This window comes from Populus trichocarpa, chromosome 8 (assembly GCF_000002775.5).
Source record: "Populus trichocarpa isolate Nisqually-1 chromosome 8, P.trichocarpa_v4.1, whole genome shotgun sequence".
In the NCBI taxonomy this organism is placed as follows: domain Eukaryota; kingdom Viridiplantae; phylum Streptophyta; class Magnoliopsida; order Malpighiales; family Salicaceae; genus Populus; species Populus trichocarpa.
In genome coordinates, this window is record NC_037292.2 from 2245806 (window position 1) to 2266991 (window position 21186).

Here is a 21186-nt window from a genome sequence, read left to right on the forward strand (position 1 = left end):
ATTTTGGCAATTTAGGGGAGCCACAAAAGGATACCCTCCATTGAAGCCCCAGTTCTAAAAATAAAAAATAATAAGAGTGAAATGAATAATAAGAATCTTTATCAAAGTTGGTCATTCTCTGCTGGAAGCAGAGTTATTAAACCTGGTTTGGTGAGTGACTCAAAACCTGGGCCAAGTCGGTTTCAAACAAAGGGTGAAAGTTGACCTGCTAACTAGGAGACCTTGTTAAAAAAATTTCAAATCAGCGTATGTCTTTTTAATTGACCGGGATAACACTCCCAACCTATGATCAGGCCTTGGGCCAGGTTAAATGCATGCCGGCAAATCTAAAGTTTCCATTTTAGTTTGTTTAGCTGATAAATGCAATGATCATACCTGTTTTGTTCTTCCCTATCTGTTTCCTCAACGCCAACCATTGTACTTGTTTTATTTTTCATTTTGAAACTTCCATGCAAAAACTTCCTCTTGAACAATTTTCAACTTTCTGCACATATAAATATACCCTATCATCCTCATCACTTGAACTCACGTCAGCTTTCCAGTTTTCAGTTCTCATGGCAATCCAATTGAAACTGCTCTATTCTTCTCCTCGCAGATTTTGCCACCCGTCAGCCGGCGCCTGCTTCACAAGCTTCTCCTGACGTCTGACAGCAAAATTCAGGTGGACTCAGTGGGGGGGCAGAAGGCAGGAATAGTCACCGGAACACTATTAGGGGCTGGCCGGATAATGCTTGTGCTATGATGTACAAGAAACGTCGCACTATCGATTTGGAAATCCATCAAGAAGACCAGCTCCATGAGTCTCCCAAGTTCTGCCATTTTGTGGATTTCTTGTTGAGCTTGATGAATTTTGGTTTTGTAGAGAAATTTAGAGTGCATAACATCCTTTCTTACCAATGAATTTTTTTATTTACAAGTTAGTATGCCATTTTTATTGTTAGTCGTGAGAGATTATAGAACCGAACAAGACATTCTTGCCAAAAATTCTGCAAGCTAGCATGCCTACAGGTCCATGCCTGATATTACATGGACAGATTAGCTTGCTATGTAGCAACCTGCCACATCATTTGACTATAATTAATCTGATATATTTAGTAATTTCAGACTTTATTATTAGCCAAAGTAAACAGGTGTAGTCCTTGGATGAATCATAGGAGGACTCACCACCAAATCAAGAGTGTTCTTTTTTCATTAATTTCCTATATTGCTGCAATTTCTATGTCAGATTAGAAAACAATGCTACAGTGAGATCATTTTTCACCGCCTACAGATGAACATTTCCTTTGAATATCATTTCATCACCCACCGCTAGATCTCTCTTAGAGCATAACAATTGTTCCAATCGCAATGGCGGTGCCACCATTTAGGTTAAGAACCCCTGAAGTCTGCAGGGAGGCTGTTGTTCTTTCCATGGAGATAACAATCCTTCTTGGCGGCGCTTTGCTTTTCTATACGATTCTTCTCATTCTACAACAAATCTTTTCTTACACTGGGGTGATACTACTTTCGATAGCAGCGATTGTTCTGTTGACTCAGGATCACAGTAGCAATAGCAGTCTGCCTATCACTACCGCACGCAAATTGATGGAAATTAGCAAGCAACTATGCCACATTGTCGTGTCCATCACAAATAAATTATGTGAGGAGCCTATTACAAATTACCCTCATTTGGAGAGAAGATGCTCAGGGACCATTGCTATATGGACGGGCTATGTAGCTTATGCTGGTCTTCTGATTCAAGTACTTTTAAGATATCCTGTATCATTAGACACTTTTTTTGCTGGTGGGTTAATTGCCATTGCTATTTGTGCAAACCATACATTTTTGTTTTCTTGCATGTGGGATTCAATAAAGAGGAAGAGTCTCGGTCAAAATCTTGATCAGGCTGACAGCATGAACAAGGTAATGGTCTCAATCACCTCGGGCATTGTCTTTCAGATTTTTATGAAAAGCATATATGAATGCATGTCAACACTTCTGGCAATCAAACCCAACTCATTCATTTGGAAGAAACTAAGCCTAAACATTGCTTCTACTTGTTAAAACAGTCAAATAACGAATCTTTATGTACTAATGTTGACGTTTTTTGCCCATCGTTGGTGAAAAGGTTAGGAGCTTAAGTTCTTTAACCTTCGTTTGTCAGTATAATTCTTAGGATCACAAAATTTCTTTAACCCTGATAATTGTCGATTGGTATTGCATGAGATGCCCCCCCATTTGTGTATTTCCAGAGACCATTTATTTTTATATATATTTATTGTGGTTAAATGGTTTTCTTGTTTTTATGGGTAGGTTGATGAAAATGAACTGAAGGAAGTAAAAGCTAAATGTGATGAAGATCGGCAAAGGTGGGAAGAGGAGAAGAAGGATCTTACAGAACAGCTTAACATGGCAAAATCAAAACTTAGCGAAAAGGAGAAAGCTTATAGCATGTTTGGAAACTTCAACTGGGATTAAGAAGGGAAGAAATCAAAGCTCCTTTTATGCTAAGAAATCTTAAAGCTTATGTCAGAGCTGGCTATCTCTCTCAGCCTAGATTACGAGCTTTTTCTCCAGCCTACTTTCACTTGGATTGTTAAGCATTCTAGTGTTGACAGGATGGATACAGCACCAAGTAGGAGGTGGTTTCAGATTTTGCAATTTTTAAACACACCTAGGCTGATTTTATCATGCAATGGGAATGAGATTGTGTTGTATTGTAATGATTGATTTAGTTTTATCAATTAAAGAAATTTCCTTCAATTCCAAGATATAATCTAAAAAATTATTTGTTGTGCTCAAGCAACATTACCTTGGTGAAATTGGTGGCATGCTGATGAAGGCCAAAAAAAAAAAAAAAACAATTGGGTATAGGATGAAAAATAGTTTGCACTAGATTGATGACTTGTGTTTCGTCATGAATCGGACTAATTTCTTTGTAGTGTAAAAAAAGGATGCTAAAGCGTGTTTAAAAAAAAATCAATGACTCAATATAATAACTAAAAAAATTAATTATTGTCAAACCCCAAGAATCAAATTGTAGAATGATGAAATCAAAAAAAAAAAAAAAAAAGTCAAATGAGGTTGTCAAAACCCGCGAGTCGTATTATGCGAACATGATAATCCAATAAAAAAAACACGCGCGCGCCCACACACACACGTATATATATTAACAAAGTTTAATTTTAAAAAGAATTTTTGAAGGAAAAAATAAAAAAATAGATAAAAAAGTGACTTCTAAAAAAATTTAGGTTACTCGGATAAACCTCTCACCTAAATCATGAGATAGAGATAGCTTGATTGAAAAAAAAAACTGAAAAAAATAACGAAATTCATTTTTAAAAATGAACAACTTTGAAAGATGTAATTGAAAAAAAAAATAACGTCAATTCGTATTAACTTTTTAAACTCATGATCTTTGGTGGTGACTAAATTGAAAGCATCGTATTTGAAAAGCAAATATTTAAAAACTTGACTCGACCCGATAAATTGACCCATATCTCAGGTGACCTTGGCTTAGACCGATTTGAGTCTCAAAAGAAATCTAGAAAGAATTAATCCAATGTAATATGATTAAAAATCTAAATTGATCAATGTTTCAATTAACTCAGGAATATCTAGTTAAAATAGGGTTAAAAACCGTTTACTATTTTCAACAACACTATGATATCATACGCTTACAGTTTAAACGGGCATAAACTTTCTTGAGTGGACAAAGAGAGCAGGCTACTATGAAAATAAATCGCGAAAGTCACCTTTACTTCATAAGGCCTTTAATTTTCATTTTTATTTTCATCAAATGATGACCCGGCCCGGCCCGGCCCGAAAATCGGGATATATTCCGAAAAGAATAATACTTTCATCGAAGAGAAGTAAAAGAAAATTGATTCATTTTACAATTCTATCCGATATTTTCACTTTAAAAAATTGTTTTATTTAAGAAAATCTCATCTCACGCCACAATAACGGGCTACACAGGACTAAATTTGTAATTTCAACACACAGCTTTAGATAATATAATTAGGACCCAAATAATTTGTTGGGCTCCAATAAGTTTTCTTTCTAACACATCGAGCTTATTGCTTCTCTTAGAAAATCTCTTGGGCAGAAAGAAACACAGCAAGCGCCGATTCCTCAGGTACTCTCTCTCTCTCTCTCTCTCACTCCTTCACGTGTCTAGATTTCCTGCTACTTCTTTGGGTGCGTCTCTGCATAGATTCTCAGATCGCACTGCACCGTTTGCTTGGATCTTTTACTGTTATGGGTCGCCAAATTTTTCTTGATCTAATTTTTTTGAATAGTAAAAAAAATAGGGAACTTCAATGATAAATCTAAATCTTTGAGATGGTTTCTTAGGTGAAATTTTTTAACGGGTTCTTATGGTTTTGTTTGAGTTGGTAGGAGTTGGCGTGTTTGCTAGTGCATCTAGTTTACTCTTTGTAGTTGAGATTGAATCCAGTCATTTGTGCGGATCTTGATTGTTAAGGGTAGGGGATGTGTTGGATCAGATCAGTGAGATTTGTGAATCAGATAGGAGTTTTTTTCTGAAGGGGTAGTAGTGATTGGAATCGGGGAATTTTGGATTTTGAGCATTGGTTGCAATCTATAGAGCTGATAGTTATAGGATGGTTAGATTTTGCATGTACTTATTGATCTTCTCGAGGATTATGACCACTGAATAATTTCTTATGACTTTTTTTTATTTTCGTAGAAAATGCTGTCTTTTGGCTTTTAAAAAAAGTCATTTATAGCAATTTGCTTATTTTGTATATGATTGTGGATTTGTATTAATTTTTACTTGTCGAGCCTTATATTTGTCTATCGTATTTGTTTGTTTTGATGGGGTCTAAATGCAAATCAAATTTTGTTTTGTTACTCGAAGAGGCCGCTTGATAATTTACTAGGAGGAGCATCTTCAGGTGCTAATTTTAGGTGCATTCATCGTCTTTTTATTTCAGTATAACATTGGAGATTTCAGGAAGCATGGAGGCCAACAGGGGTCAGAATGGAATTCAACTCTTGCTTGCTGCAGAGCAAGAAGCTCAGCATATTGTCAATACTGCCAGAAATGGTAATCACTTCTTCCCTCTGTGCTTTCAATAATTGAAGCACTGTCCTTGTTTTCTATATATACTTGCCAACCCTTTCATTGCATATTCTATTTGTGTGGGTAAAGGGGGAGTAGGACAGATGAGTAGGAGGAAGGAATGGAAATGATGAGGTTCTCATTTCATTTAAGAAGTATATCCCCGATCAAGGGAGAGAGGGATCCGCTTCTTTATCTAGAGTCATATTTTCAATCCTTTTAAAATTGGGAGGAAGGCATGTCTTTCTTCTTTCTTACCTTTCACTCTTTCCTTTTCCTTTCCTTGCCTTCCAAACAAACAAGGAGAGGTTGGGCTTCCATTTTTTTTGCATGTTTCCTGTGGTCTACCACAACTTAGATGTGCATAACATGGTTTAAAGGAAAATTTAAAATTTGAGCTGCCACTCAAAATTTAAATTGAAGCTTTGCTGTTTGTTTTCAGTTATGATGCAGCAACACTTAAGTTTTACAACTTGGAAGAAACTTTCACGCTTTGCTTATTGCATTTATGATGCAAGCAGTCACTGCATTGGTGCAGATCTTGATTTTTACATGCTTCTGTTTCTTTTTGTCCAGCGAAAATGGCTAGACTGAGACAAGCCAAAGAAGAGGCTGACAAGGAAATTGCTGAATTTCGTGCTCACATGGAAGCTGAATTTCAGAGGAAGCTTACTGAGGTTAGAACACAAATGAAAGACTCCCTATTAAACCATTCATATGAGAACATGTTAAATCCACTTGCAATCTCAAATATTAGCTGCTAACTTCAATCCTTATAGTGATTCCTACTTAAGCTTATGAATGAGGAAATGGAAATATTAAGTAATTTGCCAGTCACCTTTGCTACTTGTGTGTGTGTGTGATAAATCTATATTGCATTCATAGCATCGTATGATACTTCTCCAGCACTGCATATCCTGTACCGGCCCTCTTCTTTTCTTGAATTTCATTTCAGTCATTCTACAGAGTTGGCCAAATCTGGTCATTGTCGCTCCCATCTCATCATTTAGGACTTAAATGAAACTCGGATCAACCCATTAGCTACTTGGAGCTACGTTGTTATGTTATTCAAAAGCTGACTTGAACCTACTCGTGTGAACATCATACAGAGCAGCGGGGACTCTGGTGCTAATGTGAAGCGATTGGAGCATGAAACTGAGGCAAAGATCGGTCACCTGAAGACAGAAGCCTCAAGGATCTCCCATGATGTTGTACAGATGCTTTTGAAGCATGTGACAGCAGTGAAAAACTAGGACCCTCCTTGGTCTACGAGGCTAGATGTGTTCAAATACTGTATTTTGCGTGTACTTTTTAAACTTAAGGGTTGGAATTCCAGCTTGTTGAGAATGCTTGTATTCTGCTGTCTAATATGTTTATGACTGATTGATTATGTTCGTCTGCAATAATTTTTTTGAGTAAATCGCCTATGAAATAAATTATCCCTGTTCTTATCACCCGTCCTGAAAAACTTTTTTATTTTGGAACAATTAAATTCGTAATTTTCAAATCGATGTGGTTTTGTGGCGATTTGTTTCAGTCACACTGGTTCTGTCTGCCAAGATCTGGATGTTGATATAGTAGCGTGTTTGCACCATATAATTTTTTTGTCGACTTTTTGAGACTGTCTGAAAGGGCAGAACAGTGCAGAACTGCAGGCAGAAATGGGAGTATTTATCACTTGTATTAAAAAAATGTTTTTTTATTTAGAAATATATAAAAATAATATATATTTTTATATTTTAAAATTTATTTTTGAAATTAATATATCAAGATAATTAAAAAATAAATTTAAAAATTAATGAAATATTGATTTAACTATTGCACCAATCAGGATTAATGAAATATTAATTTTTTTATTTAAAAATTAATGAAATTTGAATTTAAAACAAACTGATGAGAATAAGAGATTATTAAAGAATGTTAGGAGTTAAAAACTTGAAAAAAAAATATAAAAAATTAAAACTCTAAGTTTAGACATCAAAACATAATTATAAAACCAATTTAATTTGTTCAATCAATTTCAAATATAACTCAAATTGATTGAATTTAATAGATCTGATTTATCCCTACTGCTAAGTCAACTGGTCGACCGAATGACCAACCAATTGATCACTTCATAAGCCAACCAATCAACCAGTTTAAACAAATCGGTCGACCGACAACATGAAATCAACTAGTCAACCGGTTGATTGAGATTTTCAGAATCTTAATCCGTTAATCTTCAAAATTGCAAATTTCCCCAACAATCAATCTATTCCTGTAAAACTCATAATTCAAGTTTTTAATCATTTGGTTTTAAACCAAAATTAACATCCTAAACATTAATTAAAACTCTTAAATTATTCTATCATTAAATCAAAATAAAAACCTAAATTATTTCTTAATCCTCTCACAATCAATCTCCTAATAAAAAATAACAGTATAGGAAATTAGGAAGGATATTTAGTTGTTACTTCAATTTTTCTTAAACTAAAACTTAAGCTTAAAACCGAAAATCCTTGATATTGTAGGAGAAAGTTACGGTAACAGAGAAAAGGAAGAAGAAGAGGAAAAGCAAATTATTTGGTAACTTTCTCTTTTAAGTACCTGTGAGTTATTTTTGACTTAGATTTGAGCTTCGGTATGATGGGCCAATAATATGGGTCTTGGACCCCGCTCCATCTCTCACCGATGCAAAAGAACCACACAAAAAAAAACCCTCATCAGCAATTATTAAACTGGATCGATAACATGACCAGCCTGATCAGAAAGGCCAAGTGCAATTGCACCCCAAACAAGCAATGCCAGCAATGGAACGATGCTACCCAGCAAAACTGAAGCCCTTAGACGCTTAAGGTCACCACCCAGATATGCACAAAGAACTGCAGGGATATTGAATATCGTAAATGTGGAGGCGTTCTGTTGATAAAAAAAAATACATATTTTGGAGAACAATTTTATTTACCAGGTGCTGGATCATGATTCACCAAAGCAAAAATCATCACAGGAATTGTAGCTGGGACTTTTTCCCAGTCACTGCTTCCCTCCAATCCTGACCACCCTCCGAACGCAGCTGCCATCACCTCGATCGCTAGTGGTAATCCTGTGTATTAGTCCCTCATTGTCAGCATTCATGTGTAATTATGTATCCATTGAAGTAACTTGCCTAGGAACATGTTGCTATACAAAAGTAATACTGTGTTGCCAAGAGGAACAGAAGGAGCTGTCCAAATAAACGTAGCATTTTATTGCATTTCTAAACATGGCTTTAACAACATAATCATCGTATACATATCATGGAAGCAGTAAGCCATTGATTGGGTTGATCAGTTGATTGAGTCCCACCGACAGAAATAAGCGAGGTGAATATAGGAGTGAAGAATCGGTTGGCCATTGATTGACTTCATCAGCGATTCTCTGCCTTGGTTACTAAAGGTCTTCGAGTTATAATTTTCCTTTGCTCTTGCTGCCATTTGCAGGCACAAGAAAGATAACCACAGCTGGAAGAAAAGAATCTGATGGTTAAATCTGTGCATCACTGGCATCAATTGAAAGAGAAGTTTCAAAAAGAATCAGAGGAAGGACTGATTAAGAGAAGGGAGTTACTTCGTACATCCATCAAGTGATGGAATTACTGTGACATTTTTGTGCCCTTTCGAGTACAAGGAAGAAGACGAAGGCATGCACTGTGTATCCATGTGACAGAGAAAAGAAGATCTATGGAAATGAATGAACCATGAATGCAAACTCCCTCCATGTATCTTGAAAGTGGACCGTGTTAGAAAGAAGATCCATGGATTTGTCAAATAATTGAGCAGCACAACATTGAACCGAGTACAAGAATGCAATTCAAACAGTGTGCTTTGCGGTTTCTGTATCCTCACATGTCATTTTACAAGAACGTACACTGTTCTGCTGAAAGAAAGGTGCCCATAAATGGGCTTGCACAACACCACGAGTCACGTTGAGAAGGGACCTTTTTCCAATTTTCTAGCAACAACAGCTCAGCTCAAGGCCCGTGAATCCTCGCTGTAACCTACAGATATTTTGGACCACGCCAGGGTGCTATGTCTTATGAACCATATTTTCAGATGTACCTAAGTGGAGAAATAAAATTGGGCCCATTCAACAACAAATTTAGTCGGCCTTAGTTACTGCCACTTCGACTAATTCTTTTTTTTGCCCCCAAACTTGAAAAGGAGCTTAATTGCAACAAGGATTGTTAGACTTCAAAAAAAAAGTTTAACAGTGAATTATCAGCGGTTTGATTCCATGGTTGAAAAATGGGATAGTCAACAGTGAACATGCGTTCCTCTAAAGACACGTATTAGACAGGCCCATTATTCAAAGACCTAATATGGACACCAAGAAATTAATATGCATAGGATCCAGTAAACAGAGAATCGATTAGTCATAGCCAGGAGGCTGGATTGTGACCCGGGAAGGTGAACAGGGGAAAGGGTTAAGAGATAAACGTGATAAGGACTGTAGACTTATGGAGGTATGGGAAATCAACCTGATGAAATGTGACAAAACCACCGTTGAGTGATTGGACAGAAGCCAAGGAAGTTCTTGCTTACTTCATCGGATTGTGTTTGCTGTCCCCTGTAAGCTTCCGGTCACTGCAAGCCCATCTCCAAATGCCCAAAAGGCATTCAACCCTGCTTATACGCGTGCATTCCTTTTTCTTTTTTTTTTCAAGAAATTTGATGAAGGTCATCGGAAAAAATTATATACAATTGGGTTGATGAAACAATAATTCATTAAGTATGGGAATGACTTTGGAGCCTATCGGAAGTTAAAGACGTCCAATAAAAAAAATTCTCCAAAAATTATATATTGTCTTTGTTACGTGTGAGCTAGGATGAAAGCTTTATAAGAAGTTAAGTGGGCCTTAATATGATGTTCACCGTGATTAGTGGACTAAGTGCTCCGAAAAAATTCTCTAATCTCATGGATTAGCATCTTACTGTGAGAGGAAATGTGGAGAAAGATAGCGGTGTTGGTGCCGATGATTATCCTAGTACAACCCTTTCCGAGTCCATTGCATTGACAAAGCTAATGAAAGTGAAATTAACAGCTAAGAAAACAGCTTTAGAGAGATAACGAGAGAGACCCTCGAAGTTTTCGTGGGCAGAGGGGATTTTTTATATATATAATTGGATGGAGGAGGGGATTGGAGCATTGGGAGCTTGTTAAATTTGGAGAAATTAAGAATCAATTGAATATTTCTAGTGGACGGCTTCATGATTGCCAACGAGCTTGCGTATAATTGAGCAAGTGGGAGATTTTTATTTGCAAAATCATTATTAAAAACCTATATATTCTCATTATCTACAAAACAATGAACAAGATATGATGCAATTGACTTGTCGTCAGTCACTTGTTATCAAGAAATTGTGTAGATTAGTGGATCAGAATAACATGAGGTGTTTCCATCAATCCGATGCCAACCCAGCATCAATTTTTCCACGACGAATTGATGGGCTCCAAAAAAAACACTTGCCCGAGGACCAGTTGACATGAACGGAACATAGGAATGCCATGAAAAAAGGAAAATGGAAATGTAATTTATTTAGTCTATAAAACCCTAACAGAGAGAGTAGTTGATGTGCTTCTCAGGATGAGAGACGAATATTTGACAATTTCACTCATTTCATGCATATGAACAGGTCATGGCCATTGACTAGTCTTCCTGAAACCAAGGACCAGATAATTCTACACATTATTTGCAAATCCTTTTTTTTTTTATGTCTACAGATAATTACGTGGGTTTTTGATCCATTCCCGTTATCCAATAACAATGCCACATGAAAAAGTTATTCGCTACCGTACACGGAAAATTCTGAGAAACTTATTAAATCGCCGCCGAGAATCGGTCATCGGGAATTGTACAACTTCTATTAGCCTTAGGTGTACTGTTGTCGTCAACTCTTTGAGATAGTTTCTAACGTGTTACTCATGGTGGATATAATATGACAAAGAAGAGAGAGAAAAAAAATCAGAAAAAAAAAACTTTGATGATGGTGTTTTTTAAGATAGTTTCTCGACGCAAGATTATTGTTTAGGATTCAACATGTTTTTTCTTCAAAATAAAGGATACAGAAACGGTAAGATAGAAATTTAAAAGAAATACTCGATAAGGTTTTTAAAGTCCAGGAAAATATATGTTCTCCTTATTATTATTTTTTTATTGTTTCATGGTAGGAATGTGTAAAAAAACTGACAAACTGATTAAATAAAAAAAATAACCAAAAAAACTGAACAATGAAAAAAATAATTAAATCAATTAAAATATTTAAAAAAATATTCGGTTTTGTTTGGTTTTGATTTCATAAGCTTAAAACAAAAAAATCTCAACCAAAACTAACCGGTTTAGTTAAAAATAAATCAAATCAAATCAAACAGAAAAACAGAACCAAACCGAAACCCATCAAAAAAATCCAAAGAAAGCCCAAAAATGCCCAAAAATTAATTCAATAAACATGAAGAACAAGAAGTGAAATTAAGGCAAGTTTAGTTCTCACAAAAATCAAAACTGAGATATTATTTTAGGTTTTTGGAATTAAAAATCTCAGTTTTTCATTTGGTGAAAAACTAAATTGTTATTTTAATATAAAAATGGTTTAATTTTTTGTTCCTTGAATATAATTTTGTCATGAGTTATATCTTTTATATTCATTTGGTTTTTCGGTTAACCAAACTTACAAAATTCAAAACCTAAATATAATTTGGTTTTACGTTTTTTGAACTAAGAAATTTCAGTTTTTTTGTGAAAAAAAATTATTTTTTTAATATAAAAAAGTATATTTTTTGGTTTTTAATTTTTATTCATTAATTTATTTTGAATAAATAAAACCACATGACATACCACAACAGCTAATAAACAAAAATAAATAAAGAATTAAAGAAAGAGTACTTGCCTGTACCGTTACATCAGTTTTAAAAAAGAATGGACGGCTATTAAAAAATTGATTTCGAGATTATTTTTTCAATATCAAAGTTCATAAAAAAATATTATTATTATTTTCTAATAAGTTATTATTTTATATAAAAATTTATTATATAAACACGGGATAAATATTTTATTTTTTTAATATAAAATAAAAAGCCCATGTATGTATATTATGTTTTAATGATATGTGATAAAAGTCTTTATAATTATTCACAACAACTTATACATGTTTTTTTTTCTCGACACCATCGGACGTAGGGCTAGATCCATTTTTCCGGCAGTAAACATAGGGCTGAAATCTGCTTAACTACAAGTCCACCTCCTCTCAAATGTTGTCCAAGCTGTAGGCAGCTACCTCTCACCTTACCTTAAATTATACCCTGGCAATAACCTAACAGTGACCTACATTGGCCGCCAGCACGTAGACCTGATGGTGCTTAATTGGTAAAAAAAATATAATTCCACCACAAATAAAAAAAGAAACACCGGACTGCCGAATGAAACGAGAATTTGTACAGACAATGGAATCATCGACACAGCGAATTCCATAAAAAAATATTGATCGCTGGCTGTCTCGGGATAAAATCTTACCAAATTATTCCCGTACCAAAACCTTAGGTAAATTATTTATTGCAGTCTTTCTATATATACACACACACACACACACACATAAAACTGTTAATATATATATATATATTAAAAAGAATTTATCTACGAACTCCAAATGATAGAATAAAGAATAGAACAGTTTTATGTGTGTGTATATATATATATATATATTAAAAAGAAGTTTATAGGTCACAAAAGTAACAGCACACATAAAAACAATTTATTTTTGTGAGTGTATATAGTATAGAAGCGTACAGGATTAGCATAGCGAAGAAAAATGAGGGTCGCCGAGCATGCTTTAGTGCGGCTCCATTCTTCCGCCGGCCCCTACCCCACGTGTAAGGACAATCAGGGCGGGAGGAGAAATTAGAAAAGAAAAAAAAGTACAAGGCAGCGGTCTTTGTTGGTCATCCATTTGACCGTTGATCACGGGAAAACAGTGTGAACAAAATCTAGATCATTCAATCAGGAACGAAGAAATGAAGCAGCGTTCAAGTACAATTTGTACAGCCGCTAATGGTCCGCTCCGTTTTAACCACGGCTGTCATGCCTCGTCGAGAACTGATCCGGTAAAGATACTGAATTTAAACATCTTTTTTATCTCGACACAATTTCCAGCATTAATTTTAATATATTTTTTTAATTAATTCAAAAAATAAATAACAATTTAAATGTTTAAATCAACAAACATAAATCAAATGTTCATAATATAAATTATATTTGAAGTCACAAATATCTAGATGAAATCAATCACAATTTATAATTAAAAAAACACAAGTTCTTTCATTTATAGACAGTAAAATCTGACTGAATAAATATATTGAGTTTTAAAATATTTAAAATAATTTTTTATATATATATTTATCATTGACCCGAACATGTTTAAATTGAGTTTATCATGACATAGTCATTAAAAATTCATAAAATCAACAAACAATTTAATTTGAGTATGTTTTGAATATGGTTTTAACATTGACATTTTTCATGCACCAACGCATGAAATTGATTTTTTTTCTCATTCATAAAAAAAAATACTTTTATTGTTTTTGATATATTATATTAAAACCATCAAAATGTTAGAAAACATTAATTTAGTATTCTTTTTAACAATATATATTTTTAAAAAAATATTAAAGCTACGACGTGAAAGGATATCTAATTATCAATCTCCAAAGCAATTGAGGAAACTTAATTCACTCTAAAAAATATCATGAGAATTTACTCAGATCTGAGGTGGGATTTGAATCAAAATAAAACTAGGAATTTACGCTTTATCACCAGGCGGCTAATTTCTTTACATCGGTGTCTTGTTAAAAAGAGAAACCATCGAGAGTAGTAAAATATCACAGGATAGGGAAAGGAATGCAAACGGGTCAATGAAATTAAAATAGTAGAAGCCTTGCCTATTCATGTAGGTGAGGTGGCCACATACTATAAAGATTATGAGAGAGAGAGAGCGGGGAGTGACCGCGTTGAAAAATGTTCAACTGGTTTTAAAAGGCCATAAACAGACATGCTCTGCAACTGCTGTGTTCTTGGCTCCTCTTCCTATAAACACCAACACCTCTCTTTGGCTTCTTTTGTGTTTTGTTTTTTCGTGTTAGCTAGCTAGTTGTTTGTTTGTTTTTTTGTTGGCTGGCTAACCTTTTTATGCATCAATCTAGATACTACTACTTCCAGCTTTGGCGTGCTCTGATAAAAGATAACTACAGCACACACAGGGAGAGGGAGAAGAGATAAACAGTGACAGAGAGAGTTGGGGATTGGGCAAAAGGTTTTTCTTTTTCCCTTCGAAGAGAGAGTTTCTTGTTTCTTTTCATTTCCTTTCTTTTTGTTTTTTTACTTCTTTTTCTTGTAAAGAATGATTGGTTACAAGGCTGAACTGAAGTGAAAGTCTGGTCTTGGTGACACAAAAGAAAAGAAAAAAAATCTTTTGAGTTTCTTGATCATGAAAGATTGCCAAAATACAACATGCGGGGTGCTGCTTTGAAGGGATTGGGTTCGTTGAGCCTTCTTTTCATATTTTCTTGTTCTTTTGGAAGTTTCTTGTCTTAAATTCAATTAGTTTTACATTATTCAGCAGCAAGATCAAATTTGTCTACAAATTCATCTAGGCGTCAACACACTCTTTGTATAGCCATATTAAGATAAAAGAAGCTGCAGCAGAGCGTGTGTAGCGTTAGCATAAAAAAAAGAATTTATTATTGTTCAAGAAACAAGCAAGAAAGACGTTCATTCCATCAGAAGAAATTTCACAAATTACATTTTATCTTCTCTCTCTCTTTCTTTTTCTATGGAGTACAATCAATCTTCAGAAATGCAAGAACCCAGCATCGACACTGACAAACTCAGCTACGAAATCTTTTCAGTTCTTGAAAGCAAATTTCTTTTCGGCTATGATGATCAGAAACTCTGGGTTCCTAAACAGATCTCTCCTGCAACAATCGAAGCAAAACCCGAGTCACAGAATCCTTCTTTTCTCACAGAAAACAACAGCAACGGGCTGTCTGCAATCAAGAATCAACGAGGGAAAATCTGCATATTGTCTATTGATGGTGGTAGCAGTCTAAAAGGGATTATTTCAGGGAAAGCATTGGCTTATCTTGAAAACGCTTTGAAATTGAAATCAGGTAACCCTGACGCCAGAATTGCTGATTATTTTGATGTGGCAGCCGGAACTGGAATTGGTGGAATCTTCACGGCTATGCTTTTTGGCACCAAAGATCATAACCGTCCGATTATGAAAGCTGAGGAGACTTGGAGATTTTTAGCTGATCAGGGTAAGAAATTGTTCACTTCTGGTAACAGAAATGTTGGGTTCTTAAAGCGGTTTTTCAAAGGGAGCTCAACCGGTACGACCGCTGCCACAGCCGGTTTAGAGAAGGCCATGAAAGAGACTTTTACTGAGAAGGGCCGGAATTTGACTTTGAAGGATACTTTAAAACCGGTTTTGATCCCTTGTTATGATCTTTCCAGTACGGCGCCGTTTTTGTTTTCTAGAGCAGATGCCTTGGAAACGGACAGTTTCGATTTCCGGATTTGGGAGGTTTGTCGGGCTACATCAGCTGAACCGGGCTTGTTTGACCCTGTTTTAATGCGGTCCGTTGATGGTCAGACCAGATGTTTGGCAGTTGATGGTGGTTTAGCCATGAGCAACCCGACCGCGGCAGCCATAACTCACGTGCTGCATAATAAGCAGGAGTTTCCGTTCGTTAGAGGAGTCGAGGATTTGTTGGTGTTATCATTAGGGACCGGTCAAATTCTTGAGGTTAGCTATGATTATGAGCAGGTTAAGAATTGGAGGGCCAAGCAGTGGGCTCGACCGATGGCTCGGATTTCAGGTGATGGTTCGGCTGATTCAGTGGACCAGGCAGTGGCCATGGCATTTGGTCAGTGTAGAAGCAGTAACTACGTAAGAATTCAGGTATGGTATCTCGTTTTGCACAACTTGGACATGGTTTTTAGTTTTGCTTGATTTTAATGCACAGGAGTCGGGACAGCTGTGGCCAGGCTGGAATGGTTAACCTAGCTGTGTCTTTTACACTCATATACAATTTTTGTGCATATTTAGCTGGGTTTGGGTTTTTATGCAATTGAATGTGGTGTTTGCAAGTGTAAATGGGGTCCGTGGTGCATTGTGTCTGGTGGCTTCTGTTTCGCCGACATGTAGTAGGGATGCCCGGGAAACCATAAATTCAAGCCCCTCAGTGGCACTACCTCATGGCGACGGGTGTGTTTGCCACTGCTCTTCTTGTTTTCTATCGCCAGCCTCGAGACTTGGATTTCTTAGCGTTGGGTTCTGGAAATAATTTTAAAAAAAATAATTTGAAAAAAAATTAAAAAACCCTTTTAAAATAAAAAACAAACACCCTTAATCTTAATTTCATTTTTATGAAAATAATTCTGTGCATGGAAGAGAAGGTAGAAAAGGGACAGTGGGGGAGGCTTTTGTGGTGGGCCGGGGGGTTCATTGGTGTTTTTTCTGCAATAAACTGTAGATAGAAATGGCTGGAGACTGGATTTTCCCAAGAGTGGGTGGTATCAATGAGTGGTTACAGAAATATCACTCATGATTTTATTTTGATATATATATATATATATATATTAGCTAGAGGCATAATTAGCTATGCTTTTATTATGAGGATCACTTGTAGCCATGCTTTATTTGCTGTCAGATGCAAGGACATGGTCCGTGTCTTTGGAATTCTTACACCGCCTTTGTGTTAGGCACCTATGGTAAGAAATAAATTTGAAGAGAGTAAAATTATTAGGCAGTCCATGTATTTAATTTTTGCTATATAAAGTGGATACAAAGTTGATAATAGAGTGTGTGGATGACAAGTCATGCTGCTTTTCTTTTCTTTTTTCTTTTTTCTTTTTGATATTTAATCGACAGAGTATCTTCGGATTGTACAACACCAAAACCAATTTACCTTCCAATCTTACTTTGTTAGGTACCATTCCAGCAAACCTACTATTGCATCCTTCTAGTGGATAATTATTTTTATATGGAATTAAATTTATAATTTTTTTTTTTTGAATCTGAAAATGTGCTGAGAATGCTAATCTTAATGTGGTTTTAATCATGCTGCTAAAGCAAATATAGAATATAAAATGAGCAGTGGATGCCCTCAGTTGTACAAGCTTTCATTATTTGAGGGGCCAACGTCACTGGGTCCATTCTTTTTGGGGGGTGGTTTGGCTAGTTAACAAGGTTCGGTAATTTCTTATAGTAGTTGGATTAAAGTAGCAATAATTTAATTACAATTCTCCAAATAATTCCATGGATTAAATTATCTGACACCTGTGGTCCGATCCCTTTATTATTTATTATGATTCAGTGTTTTTAAATATGATATGTGTTTAATCTCCTAACCATATTAACTCTGGCTTGACAGGCAAATGGGTCCAATCTGGGAAGATGTGGACCTAATGCGGACACAGACCCCAGCCCTAACAATGTAAAGATGATGATTGGGATAGCAGAGGAAATGTTGAAGCAGAAAAATGTAGAATCTGTACTGTTTGGTGGTAAGAGGATTGGAGAGCAAAGCAATTTTGAGAAACTTGATTGGTTTGCTGAACAGCTTGTTCTTGAGCATCAGAGGAGGAGCTGCAGAATTGCTCCCACTGTTGCTTTCAAGCAAGCTGCCACCAAAACAGCCTAAGATTATTCTCAACAATGTCAAGACCAAAACCAAACATTAAAAAAAAATGTAAGCTCTTTCTTTCCATTTACTGTGTGATAACCCTGTATCTTTACATGCTATTGTCTCAAATCTGAAGGCATCTTACTGAACCCTACTTTGAATGTAAATGATCAAGCGGGGACACTCATGATACAAGAGGGAAACGCTAGAGGGGTTCAAGTATTTTTCACCTCAGGCTTTCAGAAATCTTGCTGGGGTTTGGGAATTTACGAGTTTGAAAAGTTTGTATTTCAGTTTTTTTATCATTACTTCAAATCTGATTTTGCCTTTCCAGCTTTGAAATGTCCCTGTCCATTGAAAACCAGTATTGCACCTGCCCGAAAATGAACACTCCTCCTTGGGGACTAAGTTAAGCCATCACATTTAGCTCATGCACTCTTATTATTGCAGTGCATGACCCTTGGAACCTAAACCAAAGCTCTTGTCTTGTACAAATTCGGTTGTCTTAAATAAATGGACGTAAAAAGCAGCAGGTAATAGCCTAGAATTGTCATTTAGTGAATTCGTGGGCTCGCCTTGTCATTTTCATTGTTTGATTAGAAAGCTCAAACAACCACATAGCAACCAGTTGTTATCGTCTTTGTTGAAGATAAAAGTCAGGGGATGTAAGAAGTATGCAAATTGGTGATGTGGGGAAGCCATTCTCAATTGTTGTCGGTCGACCGACACTGATTCTTGTGATAGATTAGGGATATCTTGGTCATTCTATGGCACTACCTCACGGTTCCTGCTTCTGTGTCATTCATAGATGAACCAAATCATTGAGGGTGCTTGAAGGTATATCCATGGTACCCCAAAAAGAATTCTCTTTTATCATTGTTTGCTTCACTGTTAGGACAGAGCTGAATTCTATGTCCTCGTCCCAACACTCTAGCCTATAAATCAAATGTCAGTCGTATGCTAAAGGAACCCTGCTTGTAAATATTGGCTATGCTGTCACATCTTTTTATTGCCTTCAAAGTTCCCTAATGTCACTGGGTTCTTGGACTGATGTGGAGAGGGGAACTGTTGCCATTATTTCATTTAAAGTTTCAAGGGCTGCATTTAGAACATCTGAGGTGAACATTTTTTGTCTCGATTTTTCTTACAACATCATGAAGACAAAACCTTTTAGACTTCTCCCTTTTGTTTGATTATGTATATATTCAGTTCAAAATAGAGAGGAAAAATAAAATATCTATGCTTTGAGTATCGATGTAATATCAATGGTCATCATGTTCAATGGATTTGAATAAAATAGCAAAACTCAATATATAGTATTGTCTTGGTTGGAAAGTTCGTTACTTTTCTTGGTGGTTTGATTTAATATTGCAGCCTGCATATTACAGCGCCTGTCCATGTATTTGACCAGTATTCCAGTACTTTATAGACCATTATTACTCTATTGCGTAGATAAGGGGAACTCTCCTTCAAATGAATTCTCTTTGGTACCTACCAGCAACCATTAAATTTAGCCCCATGCCACCGTATGGAATGAATTGTGTGCAAGGTGGGGGACCAATAACGTTAGAATTTCCCTTCAAATTCATGCTGGGTTTAATCGTGTGATTTCAATATTATGGAACTCACCAGGTGAGTCTAACAGGGATTAAAAAACAATTAGAGAGAGCAATTAGGCCTATAAATTCATGTTTAGCTGTTAGAAATCAAGAAGAGAGAGTGTGATGCGCTCCAAATTTGAATTCACATGTTGATCATTTTGCCTTTCCTTTTCAACCTCAGTGCTGCATTGTTTTGTCCAGATGTTTGCAAGGGCGCGGTCAAAAGAGTTGCATTGGACTGTGAAATTTTGAACTTTGTGCTTCTTGGTCTCTTTTTATTTGTTGCAGTTCATTTACGATTTATTTATTGTTAATAGTAAGTTTATGCTCCGAAATGCAGGTGAAAAATAGATTTTAAGAAACAAAAAAGAGAGAGTGATATAGCAGCTTTTACTTTTCAAAGCCATGAAGATAGCGAGAGAAGGAGAGGGAATTGTGTGAAAAAGGACAAGAGAAACATAAAAGGGTAGAAGATCTTAGTGGGATACTTTGCCTGCTAGGTGATGGACATGGTGGTGTCCACTCCACTTTTCTACCACGGTAAGGAACCAGGAAAGAAAAGAAACACAGAAGAAAACGCAGATATAATGCCAGTTCAGCTTTTGAAGGTCAAACCAAGTATCAGGTTTTGATGTCTGGAAGACTCTTTGCATATTTTATTTCTTTAATTTATTTACATTCTTATTTAGAATCGCTCATCTCTCTGGGGAACTTGAGTGGGGGTGCATGATGGGCTCCTTGTCATAGAACCCCTAGATATATAGCCAAAGTTCTTTATCCGACCTTTGCTCCCTTTTCATCATTTCTTTTCTTTTCTTCCAATAGATTGTAGTGTTGAAGAATAGATTTGAGAGTAATTCTACCAAACCTGCTAAATTGATATTATTTTAATATATTTTAAAACAATAATTACTGTGTACGTAAAGTAATATCTACCTTAAAAAGACCGTCCACATCTCTATGAATGGAGAGATTTACGGGTCAATACACACACACACACACACACATATATATATATATATATATATATAAAAAAAGCTGCTGTTCTTGTGAAATTTTCATCCTTGATTACAGGATTCTGGTGTTATTATGATTGTTTGGAGGAAGGGAATTTTAGACTGGTTGGTGGTGATGTTTTGTTTTTCTTTTGATTAGCTTTTTGCTTGGCCCCTCGCTATTATCAAATGATTAGTGGGTTATTAGATGGATTATGGTAGGCGGGTTAGATATTGAAAAATTCTCAGATGGAATATATTTCATACGCGCACGCCTTAGATTGCCTCTGCCTTTACAAAAGAATTTAGCTTTCATGTCGTTGGGTGCTTAGGGCTGGTTACCTTCTTTTCGTTATAATTTAAAAATGTTTTTTTAAAATTAATTCTTTTTAATATTTTTAAAACGTTTGATGTGTTAATATTTAAAATAAAATAAAAAAATATTATTTTAATACATTACTATAATTTTAAATACACTTGTAATTGGTGGCAGCACTAAACAAGCACAAGCAACGGTAGATGTTAATATTACAAAAAAAAAAAAAAAAAAAAGGCATCTTTTTGGAGGAGGGGCATCCCAGCTTCTGGCTAATTAACTTTTTAACATTTGTTTTTGACAAGGACATGACAAGAACAGAATCAGTAGGGGTGGCAATTAATAATGCATCTCCTGAGCTAATTATTTAATTTCACCACTCTATATAGTAATTACATAATTATTGTTGGAAATAAACATTTCTCTTCAAATCAATGGCATGTAATTTAGAGGGTTAGCTTAGCTAGCTAGCTAGGGTCGATATCTCATGTTCCTTCCAGTATATAGAGGATGATC

General features: G+C 35.6%; 4 protein-coding genes across 9 annotated transcripts; 3 read left to right on the forward strand and 1 right to left on the reverse strand.

Moving 5' to 3' along the window:
• The first annotated feature begins 88 nt into the window (after positions 1 to 88).
• Positions 89 to 2748, forward strand: LOC7457869 (uncharacterized). 2 transcript variants are annotated; one of them, XM_024605995.2, is made up of 3 exons: positions 89 to 1740; positions 1855 to 1902; positions 2293 to 2748. In XM_024605995.2, exons 1-3 carry the CDS (start codon positions 1348 to 1350, stop codon positions 2455 to 2457), a joined length of 606 nt encoding a protein of 201 aa, XP_024461763.1. In that variant the 5' UTR covers positions 89 to 1347; the 3' UTR covers positions 2458 to 2748. The 2 variants fall into 2 exon arrangements, with proteins under 2 accessions (XP_024461763.1, XP_002311096.1); XM_002311060.3 differs by having other exon boundaries at positions 89 to 1902.
• Positions 2749 to 3951: 1203 nt separating this feature from the next.
• LOC7457870 (V-type proton ATPase subunit G 1) lies at positions 3952 to 6519 on the forward strand. Of its 2 annotated transcripts, none has more exons than XM_002311061.4 (4): positions 3952 to 4117; positions 4938 to 5050; positions 5642 to 5742; positions 6175 to 6519. In XM_002311061.4, exons 2-4 carry the CDS (start codon positions 4963 to 4965, stop codon positions 6316 to 6318), a joined length of 333 nt encoding a protein of 110 aa, XP_002311097.1. In that variant the 5' UTR covers positions 3952 to 4117; positions 4938 to 4962; the 3' UTR covers positions 6319 to 6519. The 2 variants fall into 2 exon arrangements, with proteins under 2 accessions (XP_002311097.1, XP_006379550.1); XM_006379488.2 differs by having other exon boundaries at positions 3967 to 4117; positions 4958 to 5050.
• Positions 6520 to 7617: 1098 nt separating this feature from the next.
• Positions 7618 to 9776, reverse strand: LOC18101371 (uncharacterized). 2 transcript variants are annotated; one of them, XR_002983344.2, is made up of 3 exons: positions 8651 to 9760; positions 8010 to 8544; positions 7626 to 7926 (listed from the first exon to the last, which is right to left on the reverse strand). XR_002983344.2 is itself a non-coding variant. In XM_024607004.2 (2 exons), exons 1-2 carry the CDS (start codon positions 8122 to 8124, stop codon positions 7778 to 7780), a joined length of 264 nt encoding a protein of 87 aa, XP_024462772.1. In that variant the 5' UTR covers positions 8125 to 9776; the 3' UTR covers positions 7618 to 7777. The 2 variants fall into 2 exon arrangements, 1 of the variants encoding a protein (XP_024462772.1); XM_024607004.2 differs by having other exon boundaries at positions 7618 to 7926; positions 8010 to 9776.
• A 4190-nt stretch (positions 9777 to 13966) lies between these two features.
• On the forward strand, positions 13967 to 20268 carry LOC7457871 (patatin-like protein 6). Of its 3 annotated transcripts, none has more exons than XR_008059834.1 (3): positions 13967 to 16032; positions 17507 to 18876; positions 19700 to 20268. XR_008059834.1 is itself a non-coding variant. In XM_002311062.4 (3 exons), the coding sequence occupies exons 1-2, from the start codon at positions 14902 to 14904 to the stop codon at positions 17774 to 17776; spliced, it is 1401 nt and encodes a 466-aa protein (XP_002311098.3). In that variant the 5' UTR covers positions 13967 to 14901; the 3' UTR covers positions 17777 to 17824; positions 19700 to 20268. The 3 variants fall into 3 exon arrangements, 1 of the variants encoding a protein (XP_002311098.3); XR_008059835.1 differs by having other exon boundaries at positions 17507 to 18595; XM_002311062.4 differs by having other exon boundaries at positions 17507 to 17824.
• The last annotated feature ends 918 nt before the right edge of the window (positions 20269 to 21186 follow it).